Here is a 17,689-nt window from a genome sequence, read left to right as displayed (position 1 = left end):
CTCTTTCACAGCTGCCATTCATAGAACCAACTATATTTTGTCGAAGGAGGACACTAGGGACAGAAACAGTTTTGGCTTCTATCTGTTATTTAATATTTGACAAATGGTTTAACTTTTCTTTTTTTAGCCTCTGGAATTTTGATATCTAACATAGTAAGAGATTTTAATGTACCATTTAGATGCTTTATTTGTCAGAAAACACATTGTCCTGTTCACTCAGAACAAGATATTGCATGCAAAATAGCTTTCTTAGGTAAGGCATGGTGCACCTTTAGTCGTCAGTTCAATAGAGTTTCAAGAGTTTTTATTTTGTGGATGTAGAATGGCAAGAATTCCATTCCATTTGTCATTTTTAGATACAAATTGAGAAATGGTTTGATGTTTAATCATGTGCCCTTTTGCAGTTGCACATAACTAGCTTGTTTCCACTGCCTTCTGCTTGAGAAATTCATAGATCTTCAGTACAAGCCATCGTGGCAACTGAAATCCATCAGGAGCACTGAATCTTCCCACTGTTGGCTGGACAGAGGAGAACATGATGTTGAAGCAGAATAAGATATGAAAGATGGTCTAAATGCCCTAAAGTCACCAGCTCCCATCTGATCTTGGAAGCTAAGCAGGGCCAGGTCTGATTAATACTTGTAAAGGAGACCACCAATGAATACCAGGTTCTGTAGGCTGTATTGTAGAGGAAGGAACTGGCAAAACCACTACTGAGTATTCCTTGCCTAAGAAAACCCTATGAAATTCATGGGGTTGCCATAAGTCAACAGGCAACTTGAAGGCATAGACACAAACACACAAGATATGCAAGAAGGGGATGGTTAAGGCTCCCTGTGCATAAGCAGGGTTGAGAAAAAGAAGTATAGTGAATTCTTGTGCTGAGACCATTGGAGTTTGTGGGCTTGAACACTGAAAAACAAAATAAATGTTGATATCTCAGCAGACCAGAGAGTAGCTCTTGCTAAGTTTTAGAATAGCAATGGCGGGGTACAGACCGCCGCTTTGCGGTGGTCTGCCGCCGCCGCCAGTAGGTCCGCGGGGGAGCCGGAGCCTTCACACGGCCCGACTCCCGCGCGGACCGAAAAAGAAGCTCCAAAATGGAGCTTCTTTTTCCGTCGCGTTTGCGACGTAGCGAGGCGCCAGGGGCGCGCTCGCTACGTCACAAGCGGCGCGTCGCGTACTGACGCTCAGCGTCCGATACGCAAAGATGGCGCTAGCCATGTAGAAGGGCCGGCGCCATCTTGTACGGACGGAGTCCGTACTAGGCCCAGGGGCGTCTATAAGAGACGCCCCTTTTTTAAAATGGGACGTCCGGAGGACGTCCCAAATGGCAGTGCAGAAAGCACCAATGTCTTCTTAAAGCACTACCATTGCAGTTCAGACATGTCAAAGCACAGTATATTACAAACCGACAAAAGGGGGACAACAATAGTTGTAAATTAACAATGAAATGATCTGACAGAGACGTGTCTATTTATCAAAAAGTACCCATATGTATTGTCCACATGGTTTTACATCCCAATCATAAGAGTAATCACATTTACATATATGGTACTATAATATAACTCTGTGGTTGTATTTGGTAATCAACATCCATATATTCAACTGCAGCAACCCAGTCTCCTCAGTCCCTTTGGGAAATATTTATCCTTGGTGCTTGCAGCAACAGAGCATAAAGATATGATGAGTAGTCTTCCCAGGTAGGACGGCTACCTCCGGAGTACTTTTAGGGCCGTTTCGACCTTAGTTGGTCTTCATCAGAAATCTTCATGGTTCATTGTCAGACTACCATTACAAATATAACATGATTCCACGTCTCCAAACTGTTAAGCTTGACTGATAAGCAGCAAAATTGGCAAAATGCTCAGTGAGTTTACACAGAAAGTGTGTGTGGAAATATACTAAGCCTCTACAATAGGCTTCAGGTGCTGAATCAAGACATATGGTTCCTTAAAGGTATATACAAGGATACTGTAGTCCTACAAGTCCCACAAAATAAGCCTGAAAAAGTGGCTGAATGTACATAAACATGGTATTGTTAATATCTAGCCAATGGCATATGTAGAAAATAATAAGTATTTGGTCAATTGTACATACATTTTCACATCAATCAAAAACTTAGGCAGGGCAATAATGTGTCTTGTGCTGGGGCAGTGCTAGCTTGCATTGGCCATGGAAAATAGTTTTCTGCATGAATGGGAGGGAGGGTGGCAGTAGTGAGAATGACTGATGTGATTATTTGTATATGTAATAGGAAGAGATGAGGTGGGAGAACAAATGGGATGAAGCTGTTTCCTTCCCACTAGTCCAGGCCCTGTCTAGCACACGCTCTGGCCTTGCTCACTGGCATATACTTTTGGCCACATACCTGATGTAACTAAAGCATTAACTTTAATTTGCTGTAATGTGCCTCTTTCAGGTCTACAGTAAAACCACTTTATAGTTTATCTTCATTGTGATACTAAGAAAATTTCATATTTATTTATTTATGTGTCCTCCTCCCCCCTTTCAGACTCCTTGGATTCCAGCTCTTAATTTTACTATTTGTACTTGGGCACACTGAGAGTCAGTGTAGTGTAGTGATTTGAGCACTGGACTAGGATTCTGGAGACCAGGGTTCAAATCCCCCTTCAGTCATGGAAACCCACTTGGTGATCTTGGGCAAGTGACACTCTCTCAGCCTCAAAGGAAGGCAAAAGGAAAGCCCTGTCTAAACAAATCTTGCCAAGAAAACTCTATGATAGGTTCTCCTTCGTATTAAGACAGTATTTAGGCTCTCTTAAATGGGAAATGACTTGAAGGCACGCAACAACACATATAAATTCACTTTCAAAATACTTGAATGCCCCATTAACTGTGAAGAGCATTGAGTTAGAGGCACAAATACAGTTCTTAAAATGCAGTTAGGACATTTGGGATGGATGGGGCTGCTTCTTCTGAATTTTTAAAAACATACACATAGTTTATGTGCTACATGTAATAATGGCACTTAATTAGTACTTCAGAGTTTCAACATTCCTTACAAACAACTCTTTAAAATTCATTCCCATATCTCAGGTGGAAAGGAAGGGGTTGTTGCTGACATACTTATTTGTACCCTGCTTTCCCCCAAAAAATTAGGACTCAAGGTACTACCAGGATAAAATCACAGTACAATTAAAAACTTACAAAAGTGGTAATTAAGATGGAATTAAACTATTACAGTGTTAAAACAGATCATTTTTATTTTTAAAGAGTAGCTTTTCTAAGAGATCATGTGGTCACTAGATTCTAATTTCAGTGCAAAGGTAAAATATAAATCAGAGAGTTTACAGGCTAGTTGTTAATTCACTATGCTTTTCTGGCTCTTTTTCTGGGATATATGTACATATAAAAATTTGCCTTGAAAACAAGTCTGATCCTCATAGTGTACATGGAAAGGATGTTTTGAAACTCATGATGGCCATCCACTGGCCCATGCGTCAACTGATGTCACCAGATGACTGGCATCATCCCATTCCCCATCTTTCCCTGGAATAGCTCTCCTACTCTCTTCTCCACAGAACTCAGGTGCCAAAATTGAAGAGCAGGAAACTGCTCTGTAGATGTACCCCCAAAATCAATCCCTCTGAGCTTTGGGAGTGAATTTAACTGGTTTGGGTTTGATTATTTGTAGTGAGTTTCTTGCTCTGTTTTGATCTTCAGGTTCTTTTCTTTACACAGAAATGTAAAGTGATCTTCGGATCTTTGTTTAGGTTCACTCCAGTGCCTTGGCTTACAGTAAATATAAGTTTTGTTCAACCAAAGTATCACTTTACACAAATCTGCCTGTGAAGCATGGCAAATAAACCTTTCTGAGCATATAAACTGCTGATTTGTTTACTGTTAAATATTTACCATGAAGCATTAGGGACATTTAAGAACTGGTTCTTCTAGTTTTGGCCTTCAAACAGATGCTGTAGTTGGTAAGACCTTCCTTCTTTTTAGACATATAGCCTTTGCTTCTACCTTGACTAAGCAGGAAGGACTTAGCTTAAGCTTTAGTCTTCCTTTTTTTCTTTTTCTTTTTTTTAAGAATTCACATTACATGTGTTTTCAAAATAAATGGCATTTTACATTCTGGCAAGCCAAAAACATGAGCAGATTCTTAATGTTCCACAGTCTCTGGTTGGTGCCGACTTCATATTGATTGATGGCCACTAAAGATAACCACCTTCCTGAGGCTGCATTAAAATTAAAGATGCTTCAGTTTTCCATTGTTCAAGGCAACCATTTAAGAGACATTATTGAGTCTTTAGCACTTATGCAAAAAGTGAAGTATTTTCACTTTTAACTTAGTCTAGAATAACCAAACTGTTTGGAGCAGGTGAAAAATCTCTCTCTCTCTCTCTCTCTGGCTTTTCTTCGCGAACGAAGATTCAGGAAGGACTCATCCCTTGCTTTCTACATGCGCATTGATGACTAAAAAGGCCAATCCGAGATAAACAAGTCCAGTTGCAGAAAGCACAGCAGAAAGTCTCCTTGGGTGATGTTTCTGAGTTGTGATTCTTTCTGCGTTGTTGTTTCTCTTCGAGACTCGTTCAGCGTGAGCTTTCAAAAAAAAGGCTGCAGCATCGTGGATAGTGCATCTCCGTGCCTCCCGATGTGAGGCCAGGACGGACCATTGTTGGTGATCAATTTGGCCAAGCCTGAGATGTTGTTTCTGGGAGTCCCTGTATCTCTTCTTTGGAGCACCCCTCTTACGCTGACCCATGGCAAGTTCACCGTAGAATACTATTTGGGGAGGCAGTGGCCCTTCATCCTAGAAACGTGTCCTGCCCAGTGCAGCTGCGTCCTCAATAGCATGGCCTCAATGCTGGTGATCCCTGCTTGCTCAAGGACAGCAACATTTGTCACATAGTCAGTCCAGTGTATATTTAGAATTGTGCGTAAACAGCGCTGATGAAAGCGTTCGAGGAGTCGTAGGTGTTGGCAATAGGTGACCCAGGTTTCAGACCCATAAAAGAGAATAGACAGTACAATGGCTCTATACACATAGGTGAAAAATACCCATTGAGAATTTAAAAATTACCAGCTCCTACCATGTTCTTGTCTCAGCTTAGTTAATAAATTATCTTAATAAATCCAGCCTGTTCTTTCAACACATTACATTCCTTGCATGAAGTGGAGCTGTAGTGTGGCACAATATGAGGGTATTGTCCTCCCCATATGTTTGTTCTGTCCACAAAATGAAATTTTCCTGCTGTTCCCAAATTTCTGTTACTCAGAAAGTGAGATATTAAAAATGGTTTCCACTTTATATTTGTTATATTTGTTGTGTTTGCATTCCCTGGGTAATTGTGAATGCCCCTTCTCCTTAGATGCCTAAACTGTATTTCTAAATGCTCTACTAAAGTTACTGCAGTGCTAGAATTTTGTCAATTGATGGGGGAAAATATTTGAGAGGGGAAAGGCCTTCTTTGTCCCCAGTCCCAGTTCCACCCCTGCCCTTCCATTACTCTTGCACTACGCAGGGTGATATATGTTTTTGACAGAGATTCAGAATAGATTTTAGTAGAGCAATGATTATTATTCCAAATAATAATAATAATAATAATAATAATAATTTTTATTTGTATTTCCTGCCTCTCCCTGCAGATCAAGGCGGGATTACAGCAAAGAATAAAAACCACAATACAATACAAAATACATTATTATCTAAAAATACAGTCAGTAAAACAACGACAATATTACTACCAATCATTAAAAAGGCCAAATCGTCATCAGTTTTCTGTGCTATCAAATCAGAGTGGGAATGTTCCATAAAATCAGCTATAAAAGGTCAAGTGGATAGGCCCCCTGGAAGAGATCCATCTTAAGTGCCTTTTTAATGGCTTCTAAGGTGGTAATGAGAAGGATCTCCTCTTGTGTTGCCAGCCACAAGAGCTCCTCTTGTGTTGCCAGTAATAAGGGACAGTTGAATTTCATGACATGCAGAGTTGACAATCAGGAAGTAGTTATTAACAAGTTTGTGCTCAACCTAAATACCAAATGAAAGTATCAATATCAGTTAACAGAGCCTTATTGCTTCTCTATACAATTAACATATTGTCCACATTCATAGAGAGCTGGCATGGTATAGTGGTTTGGGCATTGGACTATGACTCTGAAGGTCAAGGTCTAAATCCCCACTTGGCCACAGAAACCAACTGGGCAAGTCACACACTCTCAGCCTCTGAGAGGCTGCAAAGGCAAACCCACTCTGAACAAATCTTACCAAAAAACCCCATGATAGATTCACTTTAGGCTCGCTATACAGTAAGTCAGAAGCTACTTCATGGAATCATACAATCATAGAGTTGGAAGAGACCACAAGGGCCATCCAGTCCAACCCCCTGCCATGCAAAAAATCTAAATTAAAGCATCCCCGACAGATGGCCATCCAGCCTCTGTTTAAAGACCTCCAAGGAGGGAGACTCCACTACACTCCGAGGGAGTGTGTTCCACTGTTGAACATACTTGAAGGCACACAACAACCACAACCACGTTAATAAATTATATGATGCATGCATTCTTGCCTTTATGAAGGGTATTTGGGGCATCTTTTTCAGTCCATACAAAAGAAAACGCTTTTCAGACCTGAAATAAGGGGCATCTCTTATGGCAACCCTACACTCCTTTAGAGCATTTCTTGACAGGCATGCAAAGGAGCGGGAACTATCCTTCCTGGTTCTGCAATACAGTATCAGCAAAATACCACCACTGGATCTTGAGTGTAAGGGAAGCCATAATGACTCTGAACAAAGACCTGCATAGTCCAAGATTTTGTTCCTGCGCTTGCTAGCCAGATGTCTCCAAGTAGCTCACAAGCAGGATGTAGGCACAATAGCACACTAACACTAACAGTTATTTCTCCTAGCAACTACTGTTCAAAGAAAACCGGTTTTATTGGTTCTAAACACTGCTGTTGCATTGATTGCCTGATTGGTATAACCCAGAGTTAGAAAGGTAACCTTTGTTCTGTTTTTATGTTTGGTTGGAAGGTTGATGTGGGCTGTTATATTTAGTAGTACACAAGTGGTCCTTCTTCTTGCACTTGACTTCTAAGAAGCAAGATAAAACAGCCCTTCCCCCAAATGCAAAATATGAATGCCATACAATGTGTAGCTGCACCCTCCTGTGGTTTCACTCCAGCAGTTCAGTGAAGGAAATTCTGGTCTTTGGGAATCGGACAAAAAGGCTCTGCAAAAATAAGAGTTGTTATTTGCCATCAAGTTGACTTCAACAAATGGTGACCCTATGAATAAAAAGACCTTCAAGAGCCCCAGCCATCAATTGCCCTGCTCAGGTGTTGCAAATCAAATGCTGTAGTGTCTTTGATGGAAGCAATTCATCTGTACCACAGTCTCCCTCTATTCCTATTGCCTTCTACTTTTTCCAGCATTATCATCTTTTCCAATGGTCATGAAATCTCAGGATATGTACAAAATACAACAGTCTCAGTTTTGTCATCTTCACTTCTAGTGAAAGTTCAGACTTGATTTGCTCTAAGACGTATTCATTGTCTTTTAGCAATTCATGCGATCCATAGAACTCTTCTTCAGCACCACAATTCAAATTAGGTGATTTTTCTTCCTGTCAGCTTTAGTCATTGTCCAGTTTTCTCAACCATACACAGAAATCAGAAATCCAGTTCTAATATTTGTCTTGATTATTCTGACTTTGGTGTTTAATTATATATATTTACATTTGAGGATCTTATCTAGCTCCTTCATGGCTGCCTTTCCAAGTTCTGTTTTCTTGACTAGAGTCTCCAGTTTGACTAATGACTGAGTTAGTCTATTATTCTCACCCAGAATCTCTGTTCATACAATACTGTTAAAATACAGTACTACTGGTATTTCTGTTCAGGGGGTGTTGCAGGAAATTTGGTGCCAAATCTGGAGTTTTGATGAAAGGAAAGAGAGCTGAGATCCATGTGGTGGAGCAGAGGTTGGGAGCAAAATAATGAGATTATCAGAAGCATTAAATATATAAAGATCGTTGAGGGCATATGGAAGGAAGAGAGCCTTGTTTGCTAAAGGTTAATGAGGAGCTGTTTATTTCAGTTAGAGGGCACTGATCCACCACAAGTACAGCAACAAGTGAATAGATTAACCAAATCAAGAGTGGAGAATTTCTAATGTCAGGTTTTTTGAGTCTCTGAGCACATGCAGAACTTTTTTTCTGCAGAACTGAATCACTGCATCCTTTCTGCCTCTTCACTCCTGATCAAGTAATATGGTCCTAAAAGTCAGTTCCAGAGAACAGGTTTTGTGTGTGGGAGCCAGGAATCCCAAATACAGTGGGACAAGAATGGTCAGGAAGTAGAAGAAAGGTTGGGTGAGTGAGAGGCAGAATGGAAAAAAAAATGGGGGAAAATAGAGAGATGCCAAGAAAGAAATATTTAGAGGATGGGTTTGAGGAGAACTTTACACTTATTTATCCAAGAGCCTAGTACTGTGTGAATAATACATCAAAGAATTGCAAAAAGGATAAGGTTATTGCAAGTCATCTCAAATAATAGCAATATTTACAATAATATATCATAACGTACAATATAAACCAGAAAAATAATAATTAATAATTTGTTTTATTTATATACTGCTATTCCAAAGATCATAGCGGTGAACAGCAAGTACGCTAATTAGCAAGTAAGCTAAAAAATCAATAGAGGAAATGGTGAAGTGATTCACAATGCGCCCCCACCCCCAGAAATACCAAATATACTCATCCCTCCATATTTGCAGCTTTGATTATTAATGGATTTGATTAATATGTTTTCCCTAGGAATCTGTCTACATCCTCCAGTGCAACTCTATGGTCAACTTTAACTAAAAGTTGCACTGAAAGATGTAGAGATTCCTAGAGAGAATACTAGGGGAAGAGTGTGACCTGGGCTCAGGCCCTCCCAGCCGGGTATGCCGTTAAGGAGCAGGTTAGAGAAATTGGATGAGGGGGAGGAGTTGCCTTGGTCCACAAAAGCATCTTCACATTGACAACAGATCACATCGAGTGCATTTACCTGACCCTGAAGACTAAGGACAGTCTGGAGATTCTGTTGGTCTAACGTCCACCCCATTGCCTAACAGACTCCCTGGCCGAGCTGAAACAGCTGGTCTCGGAGCTGACGTTGGAGTCTCCCAGGCTTCTTGTCCTGGGGGACCTCAACATCCCCTTTGAGTCTGGCTTATTTGATCTGGCAGGTGCAGCTCGGGAGTTCATGACTTCCATGACAGCCATGTGCCTGTCCTAGTTGGTCTCAGGGCCAACACATTGTGCAGGTAATACACTCGATATGGTCTTCAGTACAGATCAGGGATGTCTGTGGGCAGAGGTGATTTGCACCACTGCTCTGTCATGGATGGACCATTTCCTGGTCAAAGTGCGACTGAAGGCCACCACCCATATCCCCCTCGGGAGTGGAGGACCTATTAGAATGGTCCGCCCTCGAATGCTGATGAAACCAGTTAAGTTCTAGGAAGCCCTAGCCTAGAGGGTTCTATGGTTGGGAACGACGGCAATTCTGTCGAAGCCTTAGTTGATACCTGGAATGGCGATCTTACCAAGGCCATAAACACTATCACTCCCAAGTGTCCTTTCCAGCCCACTTCAAATAAGAAACCATGGTACACTTAAGATCTTCGTAAAATGAAGTGGACTGCGCAACGACTAGAGCACCACTGGTGGAAACATCAACTTTTATCTGATAAGACATACCATAGAGACTCTTTGAAGTCCTATGGTGTGGCAGTGGATACTGCAAAGAACTCATTCTATGCTGTATGCATCACATCTCAAGGTCTCATCCAGCAGAGCTGTTCAGGGTGGTTAAAGAGTTAACAACATTGCCACCCACCCTGAACCCACTTATGGAACCAGCTAAAGCCTGCTGTGATACATTTAATGACTTTTTTTGCAAATAAAATCTCTCAGATAAGAGCTGATCTTGACGCGGTCATTAAAACAGACACAGTAAGAGAGGTGTCCAATGACTCCATGAACTTTGTTAAACTCAATTATTTTGAGCTTGTAAATACTGATGAAGTGGACAAGCTTCTTGGAAATGTAAGGAGGATAATGTGCCCCCTCAATCCCTGCTCATCATGATCGGCCGCCCAGGAAGGTGATGCAGTGAAGAGACTACTACAATCTATAAGCAGTGCATAGGGAAGGTAAATTTCCAGACCAACTAAAACAAGCGGTGGGAGGGTTTGAAAAACCCTCCCTAGACCCCCTGGTAAGACATAGTTATAGACCAGTCTCCCTTTTACCATTCTTGGTCAAGGTAATCGAGAGGGTAATTGCCTTCTAACTCCAAGTTGTCTTGGAGGAATCCGATTATCTAGACCCATTTCAAACCGGCTTCAGGGCAGGATACAGAGTTGAGACTTCCATGGTCACCTTAGTCAATGATCTCCGTCGGGGCATCAGTGGGGGAAGTGTGACCCTGTTGGTGCTCTTGGACATCTCAGCGGCATTCAATACCATAGACTATGGTATCCTTCTGGAATTCCTGAGGGAGTTAGGTATCAGGGGCACTGCGCTCCAGTGGCTCCGTTCCTACTTCTCGGGTAGATTCCAGATGGTGAGGCTGGGGGACAGCTGCTCTTGTAAAAGAGAGCTGACATCTGGCATCCCTCAGGGCGCCATCCTGTCCCCCATGCTGTTTAACATTTACATGAAGCCATTGGGTGAGATCATCCGGAGACAAGCTGATGACACCCAAATTTATTTCTCTATGTCTTCAACTGTTGCAGTGATTAAAGATGGCATCTCTCCTCTGGATGCCTGCCTAGAGTCGGTAATGAGCTGGATAAGAGAAAACAAACTCAAGCTGAATCCAGAGAAAATGGAGGTACTTGCAATAGGTACCTTAAGTCCGGGGATGGAGATTTGTCAACCAGTCCTGGATGGGGTCACACTTCCCCTAAAGGATGAAGTTCACAGTTTGGGAGTACTCCTGGATTCCTCACTACAATTGTCATCTCAGGTAGATGCAACAGCCAGGAGTGCTTGGTACCAACTTCGGTTGATACGCCAACTGCGCCCCTACCTGGACCAAAAGGACCTAGAAGCAGTGGTACATGCACTGGTAATCTCTCGTCTTGATTTCTGAAACGCGCTCTACATGGGGCTACCCTTGTACCAAGTTTGGAAGCTTCAACTGGTTCAAAATGCGGCAGCCAGACTGGTCGCCAGTTCATCCAGGTTTGACCATATAACACCTGTCTTAAAATCCCTTCACTGGCTGCCGGTTAGCTTCTGGGTACAATACAAGGTGTTGGTCATTACCTTTAAAGCCCTATATGCCTTGGGCCCTAGTTACTTGTGGAAACACCTCTCCCTACACAATCCGCCCCGCACACTTAGAATAACTGGGAAGAACATATTAGAACATCAATCAACCAAACTCATTTCGACCTCCCAGAGGGCTTTCACAGCAGCTGCGCCGAAATTGTGGAACAATCTCCCAGAAGAGATCCGTCTTATTACCTCCTCGGGGTTGTTTAAGTGAGCACTTAAGACAGATCTCTTCCAGCGAGCTTACTCACCTGGCCTTGTGTAAGACCATTGTACAAATCTACTGCATTACCACTTGATGAGGAGTCAGTTTTAAGATTAACTGTATTATTTTCATTGATGTATTTTATATGTATTTTATTACTGGTGTATGTGTTTTAACGGACTGTAATCCCGCCTCGATCCATCTGAGAGAGGCAGGAAAATATTAATAAAAAACTATTATTATTATTACTAGGCATTTGTAGCTCCTCCAGTGCAGTCCTATGGTCAGTGTCTGTTGGACGTTGACCACAGAGTTGCACTGGAGGACCAAGAGATTCTTAGAGAGGTGTCCTCTCGAGTAAAGACATGGTGCCTTTGTTATTTGCGTTTTTTCCATATTCACGGGGGTCTTGTGCTCCTAATCCTAGCGAATATGGAGGGACAAGTGTACTTTCCTTTCATATAAGCCCAGGAGCAGGGAGGGAGAGAAGGCATCTGCCATTCATTCATTTGTTCATTCATTCTTCCCCCAAAATTCAAATGGATTAACTTGCCTAAGAACAGAACCAGGTGATACATTTCCTCCAATTCTAATATTTTTCTCCTGAAGCACCAGCCCTTCCTGTTTTACAGGACAACAAAGGCAGAAGCAACCACTCTGAAGAATTTTAATCCATTAAAGCATATTTTTCCTTCAGTGAATTAGAATTAAACTAAACAATCTAATTCACTAAATTATATTTTAACTTTCGTCTTTAATCAATAAATCTAGAAGGCTGGTTGAAATCAGAACAACTTAGCAAATCAATAACAAGTGAGTAAATCCAGCCTACGTGTGAATTTTAGTCAGATGGCAGGAACTAGTTACATGGGTCACTTTCCCCCTTGGGAAAAACTTGAGTCCTAAACTCTACCCTTGAGTTGTACCCTTCCGTGACTGCATGGGATCACCTCCTGATGTGAAAAAGCCTTCCCACACTCCTGTTGCTTTGGATGGTAGAGCTGATACAAAAAGTACAGTAGATGCAACAGCGAGTTAAAACCTGACTGTACATTTAAAACAAGGGTGACCTCTGAAAAATCAAGCACATAAAGAAAAATGGAATTATTTTGAGAAATGAAGGCTTTTATGAAGTGTCTGCATAGTCACTGCTAGTAGTATAGGGTGAGTTCTGGTAGGCTATGTAGTATACAACTTAAGCCTTTGAGTTGAAAACTCAAGTTTCCACAAGAAAACAGTTGGGTTCTTGAAGCTATAAATGAAGGTAAACCAGAAGCATCACTTAAGTGGCATCTGCTCTGCTAGAGTGGCACCTAAAATTAATGGGACTGTCTATCATTAATGACTGAGTCATCCATCAAAGACAAAACACACACACACACCTCACAGCAAGAAATGCCAGGTGGACTGTGTCATGACTCTCATATGACCATAGGCAGAGGGTTTTGATTCAGCTACTCATTGCTGAAAAGCATTCAGGCAAAAGCAGCTTGTGTATAGGTAGTAGGATTCCTTCTGTTACACCGTCATCCTCTTCTCTGCTCCCCCCCCCCCAAGTCCTTTGATTTCTTATTATGTGTTCCTGGGAGGTTGCTGCAGCTGGTGCAGCCTCCTTGCCATTCAGGCAGCCTCACACTGAGCACATTCTTAGTGTCAGACATGTTTGATATAGCTGAAATGGTCAACTAGCAGCAGGCCCATAGCCATGGGGGAAGGAGCTGTGAGGCCTCCATCATATTCCAGCACAGTATTTGGAACATTTTTTAAAAAAATGAATCATCAGCTTTTACTTGTGGAGTAATAATAATAATAATAAGAATAAGAATAATAATAATAATAATTTATTTCTATTTCCTGCCTCTCCTGATGGATCGACGTGGGATTACAAGCATAAAGCCACAATAACATCTAGATTACAATGAAATATCATCATTTAAAAATACAATTCAAGACAATAAAAACATCAGCTAACATGCAGTATTACAGCCAAAAGTAGGATTTTCTTTAGGTTCTTCATAGAAGATCGGGTGGATAAGCCTGTCAGAAGAGATCCGTCTTTAGTGTCTTCTTAAAGGCATCTAAGGTGGTAATAAGACGGATCTCTTCCGGCAAGTTGTTCCATAACTTAGGGGCTATGGCTGTATACGCACTGTGGGAAGTTGTTGTTAATAAAACAAATGTACAGGCATTATTTACCCAATTGCTGAGTAAGATATAAACCTGTTTCTTTCTACCAGCACCCTAAATGCAAACAATATTAAGATGCCTGACATGCACATGGGAAGCTAAAGATTTTCTGTTTTATTAAAAATTAGATAATAATAGTTGTAGTTCAGAAATTAATTTTCCAAGCTTTGCCGTAGCAAAAATAACGTTTAAAAGTTCTATACGTACTATTTTATTTATCAACACCATCATCATTAACATTGCTGCCAGATGTAAAGATGTCAGAATAAGAGAAGAATGTGGAAACTGAAAATTTAGAAAGCAGTTCCCCATTCCCTATCATAACAGAAGCGTGTTCAGTACAAATCAATTGTCTAGCTTAGCTTCTTTCTTATTACAATCTTCACAGCTTCCCCAGGTTGATCCAAGAGCTGTGCAGCTTGGTTCTCTCTTTGTCCGGGGCCTGTGTGTACTGCTTATGGCCAACAGTGCCTGTGGCTTCCCCTTCAGAATGGAGGATTTAATGCCTTGGCGAGTATTTGATGGAAAACTTTTTCAGAAGAAATACCAGCAGGCTCATAGAGGATGCTCTTTACATGAGCTCTTGGAAGGCAATGTAAGTACATACGCTTGTTCATAGTTGTAAGAGAGACGCTTTCATTAACTTTTGTTTTCCTTAAAAAAATCAAAATATTTGTTTCCATCCTGTTAGTTGACATCCTGTTAATTGAACTTACACTCACTTTTTTTAGGCACTGAAGAAGTCAAAATCCTTTGTTGACCATGCAACAGCAAAACTCTTGGCCTAGATCTTCACTTGTCATAGCTAATATGGAATATTTGCCAAACTGAAAGAAGAAATCAAATGTTACCATTTCTGCTGGTACTAAAGTAATAAATCATCCTACAGATATGATCATCTTTGCCATTATTACCATTACCAAATTATTACCAAAGAAATAAACAAACCAAGGTTTATGAAGCCATGGCCAAACACTGTTTCTGACCTTCCTCTCCTCACCATGCATACTGAGTGGGTGGGAAAGGAAAGCAGACAAGCACATCTAGTCTAAACATTAGTTTGCCTGGCCTGCATATCTGGAAACTCAAACTGTGGACTGAATTCTGAATCGTGGTTAGTGCATGGCATAATTTGATGTGAATTAGCTGACGTGAATGTATTCAGGCCTTTCAAGACAGCTTGTCTCAAAAAGAGGAAGAATTTGTAACTATTAGTATTACATCCCTTTATACAGGAATATTGGCTCACCAAGTTTCAGAATTTGATGTCACTTATTTTCAAAGCATGCTCAGCAAAAGGCAGAAACATCCAGAACAGACAGAGATTGAACAGCTCAGTGACAGGTAGGTATCATGTTAATTATTACACACACACCCCCCTTTGCAGGAGCCAAATGCCCTTTGATACTTCCTCAAAAGATCTAGTGTAGAGAGAGGTTTGTGGTTAGAGAAAGTAATTTATGGTGGGCCCTGGGGTTTGGTTCCAGGACCCTCCATAGATAGCAAAATCTGTGGGTGCTCAAGTCCCATTAAATATAATGGCATAGTATAATGGTGGACCATATGTAAACTGGTAAAATATAAGATTTGCTTTTTGGAATTTATATATTTTAAAAAATATTTTCAAGCAGTGGATGCTTGAATCCATGGATAAAGATTCTATGGATATGGAGTGCTGACTGTATAACAAAAGTTTGCCAGTTATGTGATGTTTCACAATTAAGAGTTTAAAGGACCTTGGTGTGATTATAGTTGCTATGTAAACTGTGTGTTGATACAGAAACAAACTGGAACTAAGGGGCACATGGTAGATGATGTGAATATAATCCAATGTCGTAAATTGTTAATATCCTGCGTGTACACATGGGGAAATTTGATTGGCAATTTATCAAGGGAAATGGACATCTGTGCAGGTTTTTTTTAAATGGGACAGTACACATAAAATGTGTGCTTGATTTTCCACACACAAATGTTTGATGCCTATACAACTCATAAGATGTGAATTATGTTCACAATAAATACAGAGGTTCCTTGTTTTTAAATTTGTAGATGTGTTGTAGGGATATACTTCCATATCTTACTGGTTGGGGGCAGGGTTCACAAGAGAATTGCAACCATTTTTTCAGCTGAGATTTCAGATAAATTTGTGTATAAATATCTCCCCATTCATACAAAACTGTAAAATGAGAAGTCTATTGTAATGTTATCAAGGAAAAGAAATTATTTTTCAGAGAGACGAGAAAGAGTTGCAGGCTTTTACTTTCCGAATCGAGGCAGAACTCAGTCTCATCCTTACTCTTATCACCATCAAAACAGCGAATGCCAATGGAGAGGTCCTCCAACACCTGGTTATCCACCTGAAGCTCAGCCTTCAGGTAAAAATAATAGATTATTTAACTTACACATTCCTGTTATTTTATGGGGGTGGCTTTATGAAAAGCATGAATTGTAAGCCTGGATAGAATTGAATCACTACACATTTACACATTTTTGGAATGTGAAAGCCAGTGTGGTGAAGTGATTTGAGTGTTGTACTAGGACTCAGAAGACCATTGTTTGAATCCTTGCTTGAGCATGGAAACCCACTGGGTGACTTTGGGGAAGTCACAATCTCAAAGAATGACAAAGGCAAATCACCTCTGAACAAATCTTGCCAAGAACACCTTGTGACAGGTTTGATTTAGGATTACCATAAATCAGAAATGACTTGAAGGCACACAACAATACCAGCATGGGCAGCATCTAGTGTCTCCTGCAAGTAGTTTTCCCAGTTGCACAGTATCACAATCCAGCAGGACTATGCTGACAAGGCATTTCACTTTGCCAGCACTGAACTGGATTTAGACTAATCTGACAACCACTGTCTTCTTTAGCTACTAACAAAACATTAGTGGAATATATGCAGTCAAATGCAAAAATAGATGAGGTGTCAGCTCCCATTAAAGGACAATGGATTGAATCTAGACTTACTTATGTTTAGAACTGTTGTTGTTGTTGCATGCCTTCAACTTGTTTCTGATTTATGGTAATCCTAGAGCAAACCTATCATGGGATTTTCTTGGCTGGTTTCTTCAGAGTTGGTTTGTCATTGACATCATCTGAGGCTGAGAAAGTATGACTTGCCCAAGGTCACCCAGTGGGTTTCAGTGGTCAAGCAGGGATTTGAACCCTGGTCTCCAGAGTTGTACTCCAATGCTCAAACCACTGTACCAGGCTGGGTCTCATGTTTAGAATAGACTCAGTGAAATAAATAGAATTTATGACTGTCCTTAATTCCAGGAATTTCAATGGATCTACTGTAAGTGAATCTGGCCCCAGTCCAATGACTGATAATCATGGTAGAAATACACAGTCACAAAAAAAAAATTCCTACCTTTCTGAGTTTCATTACAAATACATATGAACTGTCTCTGTCTGAGTAGAAGCTTTCTGCATCCGTATTGTTTCATATGCTTAAGGAATTCCAATAGTCTGCTTCTGAGAGCCTGTACTTTCAGATTCTAAATTTGTTTCCCAATTCAGTAAAGTAAGACTTAGCTTTTGTGGGGGATTTCTGTTTAATGGTTCTTGGACATACTTGAAGTGAGCTTACAATTGCAGCAAAGGCTTTTCATCTTTCAAGCCTGTTTCAATGAGACAATTAAAATATCACACACCTAATTGTCTGTAATTTTCCTCCATCTCACCACCACAGTTTGGCAACCCTATATTAATCTTCTTGTAAACATCAAGCTTAGAGCACATGTTAATTTAGCAACCAAAAAACCAAAAGTTTAATCTGCCATTTTAAACAACCGCCTTTCTAACCTACTCTTGCACTTGCACATGGCCAGTTTTTAGGTAATACAAAAGAATTATATCAACAGACAGTAAAGAACTTGACTAAGGTGAAGTCGAAGGCTTTCATGGATGGCATCCATAGTTTTTTGTGGGTTTTTTGGGCTATGTGGCCATGTTCTAGAAGAGTTTATTCCTGATGTTTCGCCAGCATCT

General features: G+C 40.7%; 1 protein-coding gene across 8 annotated transcripts in view; it reads left to right on the top strand.

The window, feature by feature from the left end:
- Positions 1-17,689, top strand: part of FAM120B (family with sequence similarity 120B) — a 70,053-nt gene that overhangs the window by 43,786 nt on the left and 8,578 nt on the right. For 5 of the 8 annotated variants that reach the window (XM_042444881.1, XM_042444878.1, XM_042444875.1 and 2 more), the window contains 3 exons: positions 14,085-14,291; positions 14,932-15,040; positions 15,928-16,071. In XM_042444881.1, the coding sequence (XP_042300815.1) occupies positions 14,085-14,291; positions 14,932-15,040; positions 15,928-16,071 (460 nt within the window). Of the gene's footprint in view, positions 1-14,084; positions 14,292-14,931; positions 15,041-15,927; positions 16,072-17,689 lie in introns of those variants that run through there. The other 3 variants (XR_006101326.1, XR_006101327.1, XM_042444879.1) reach the window with 3 other exon arrangements.

This window comes from Sceloporus undulatus, chromosome 1 (assembly GCF_019175285.1).
Source record: "Sceloporus undulatus isolate JIND9_A2432 ecotype Alabama chromosome 1, SceUnd_v1.1, whole genome shotgun sequence".
Lineage (NCBI taxonomy): Eukaryota > Metazoa > Chordata > Lepidosauria > Squamata > Phrynosomatidae > Sceloporus > Sceloporus undulatus.
The sequence above is the reverse complement of the archived record's forward strand: the minus strand, read 5'-3'. Positions and strand labels throughout refer to the sequence as shown.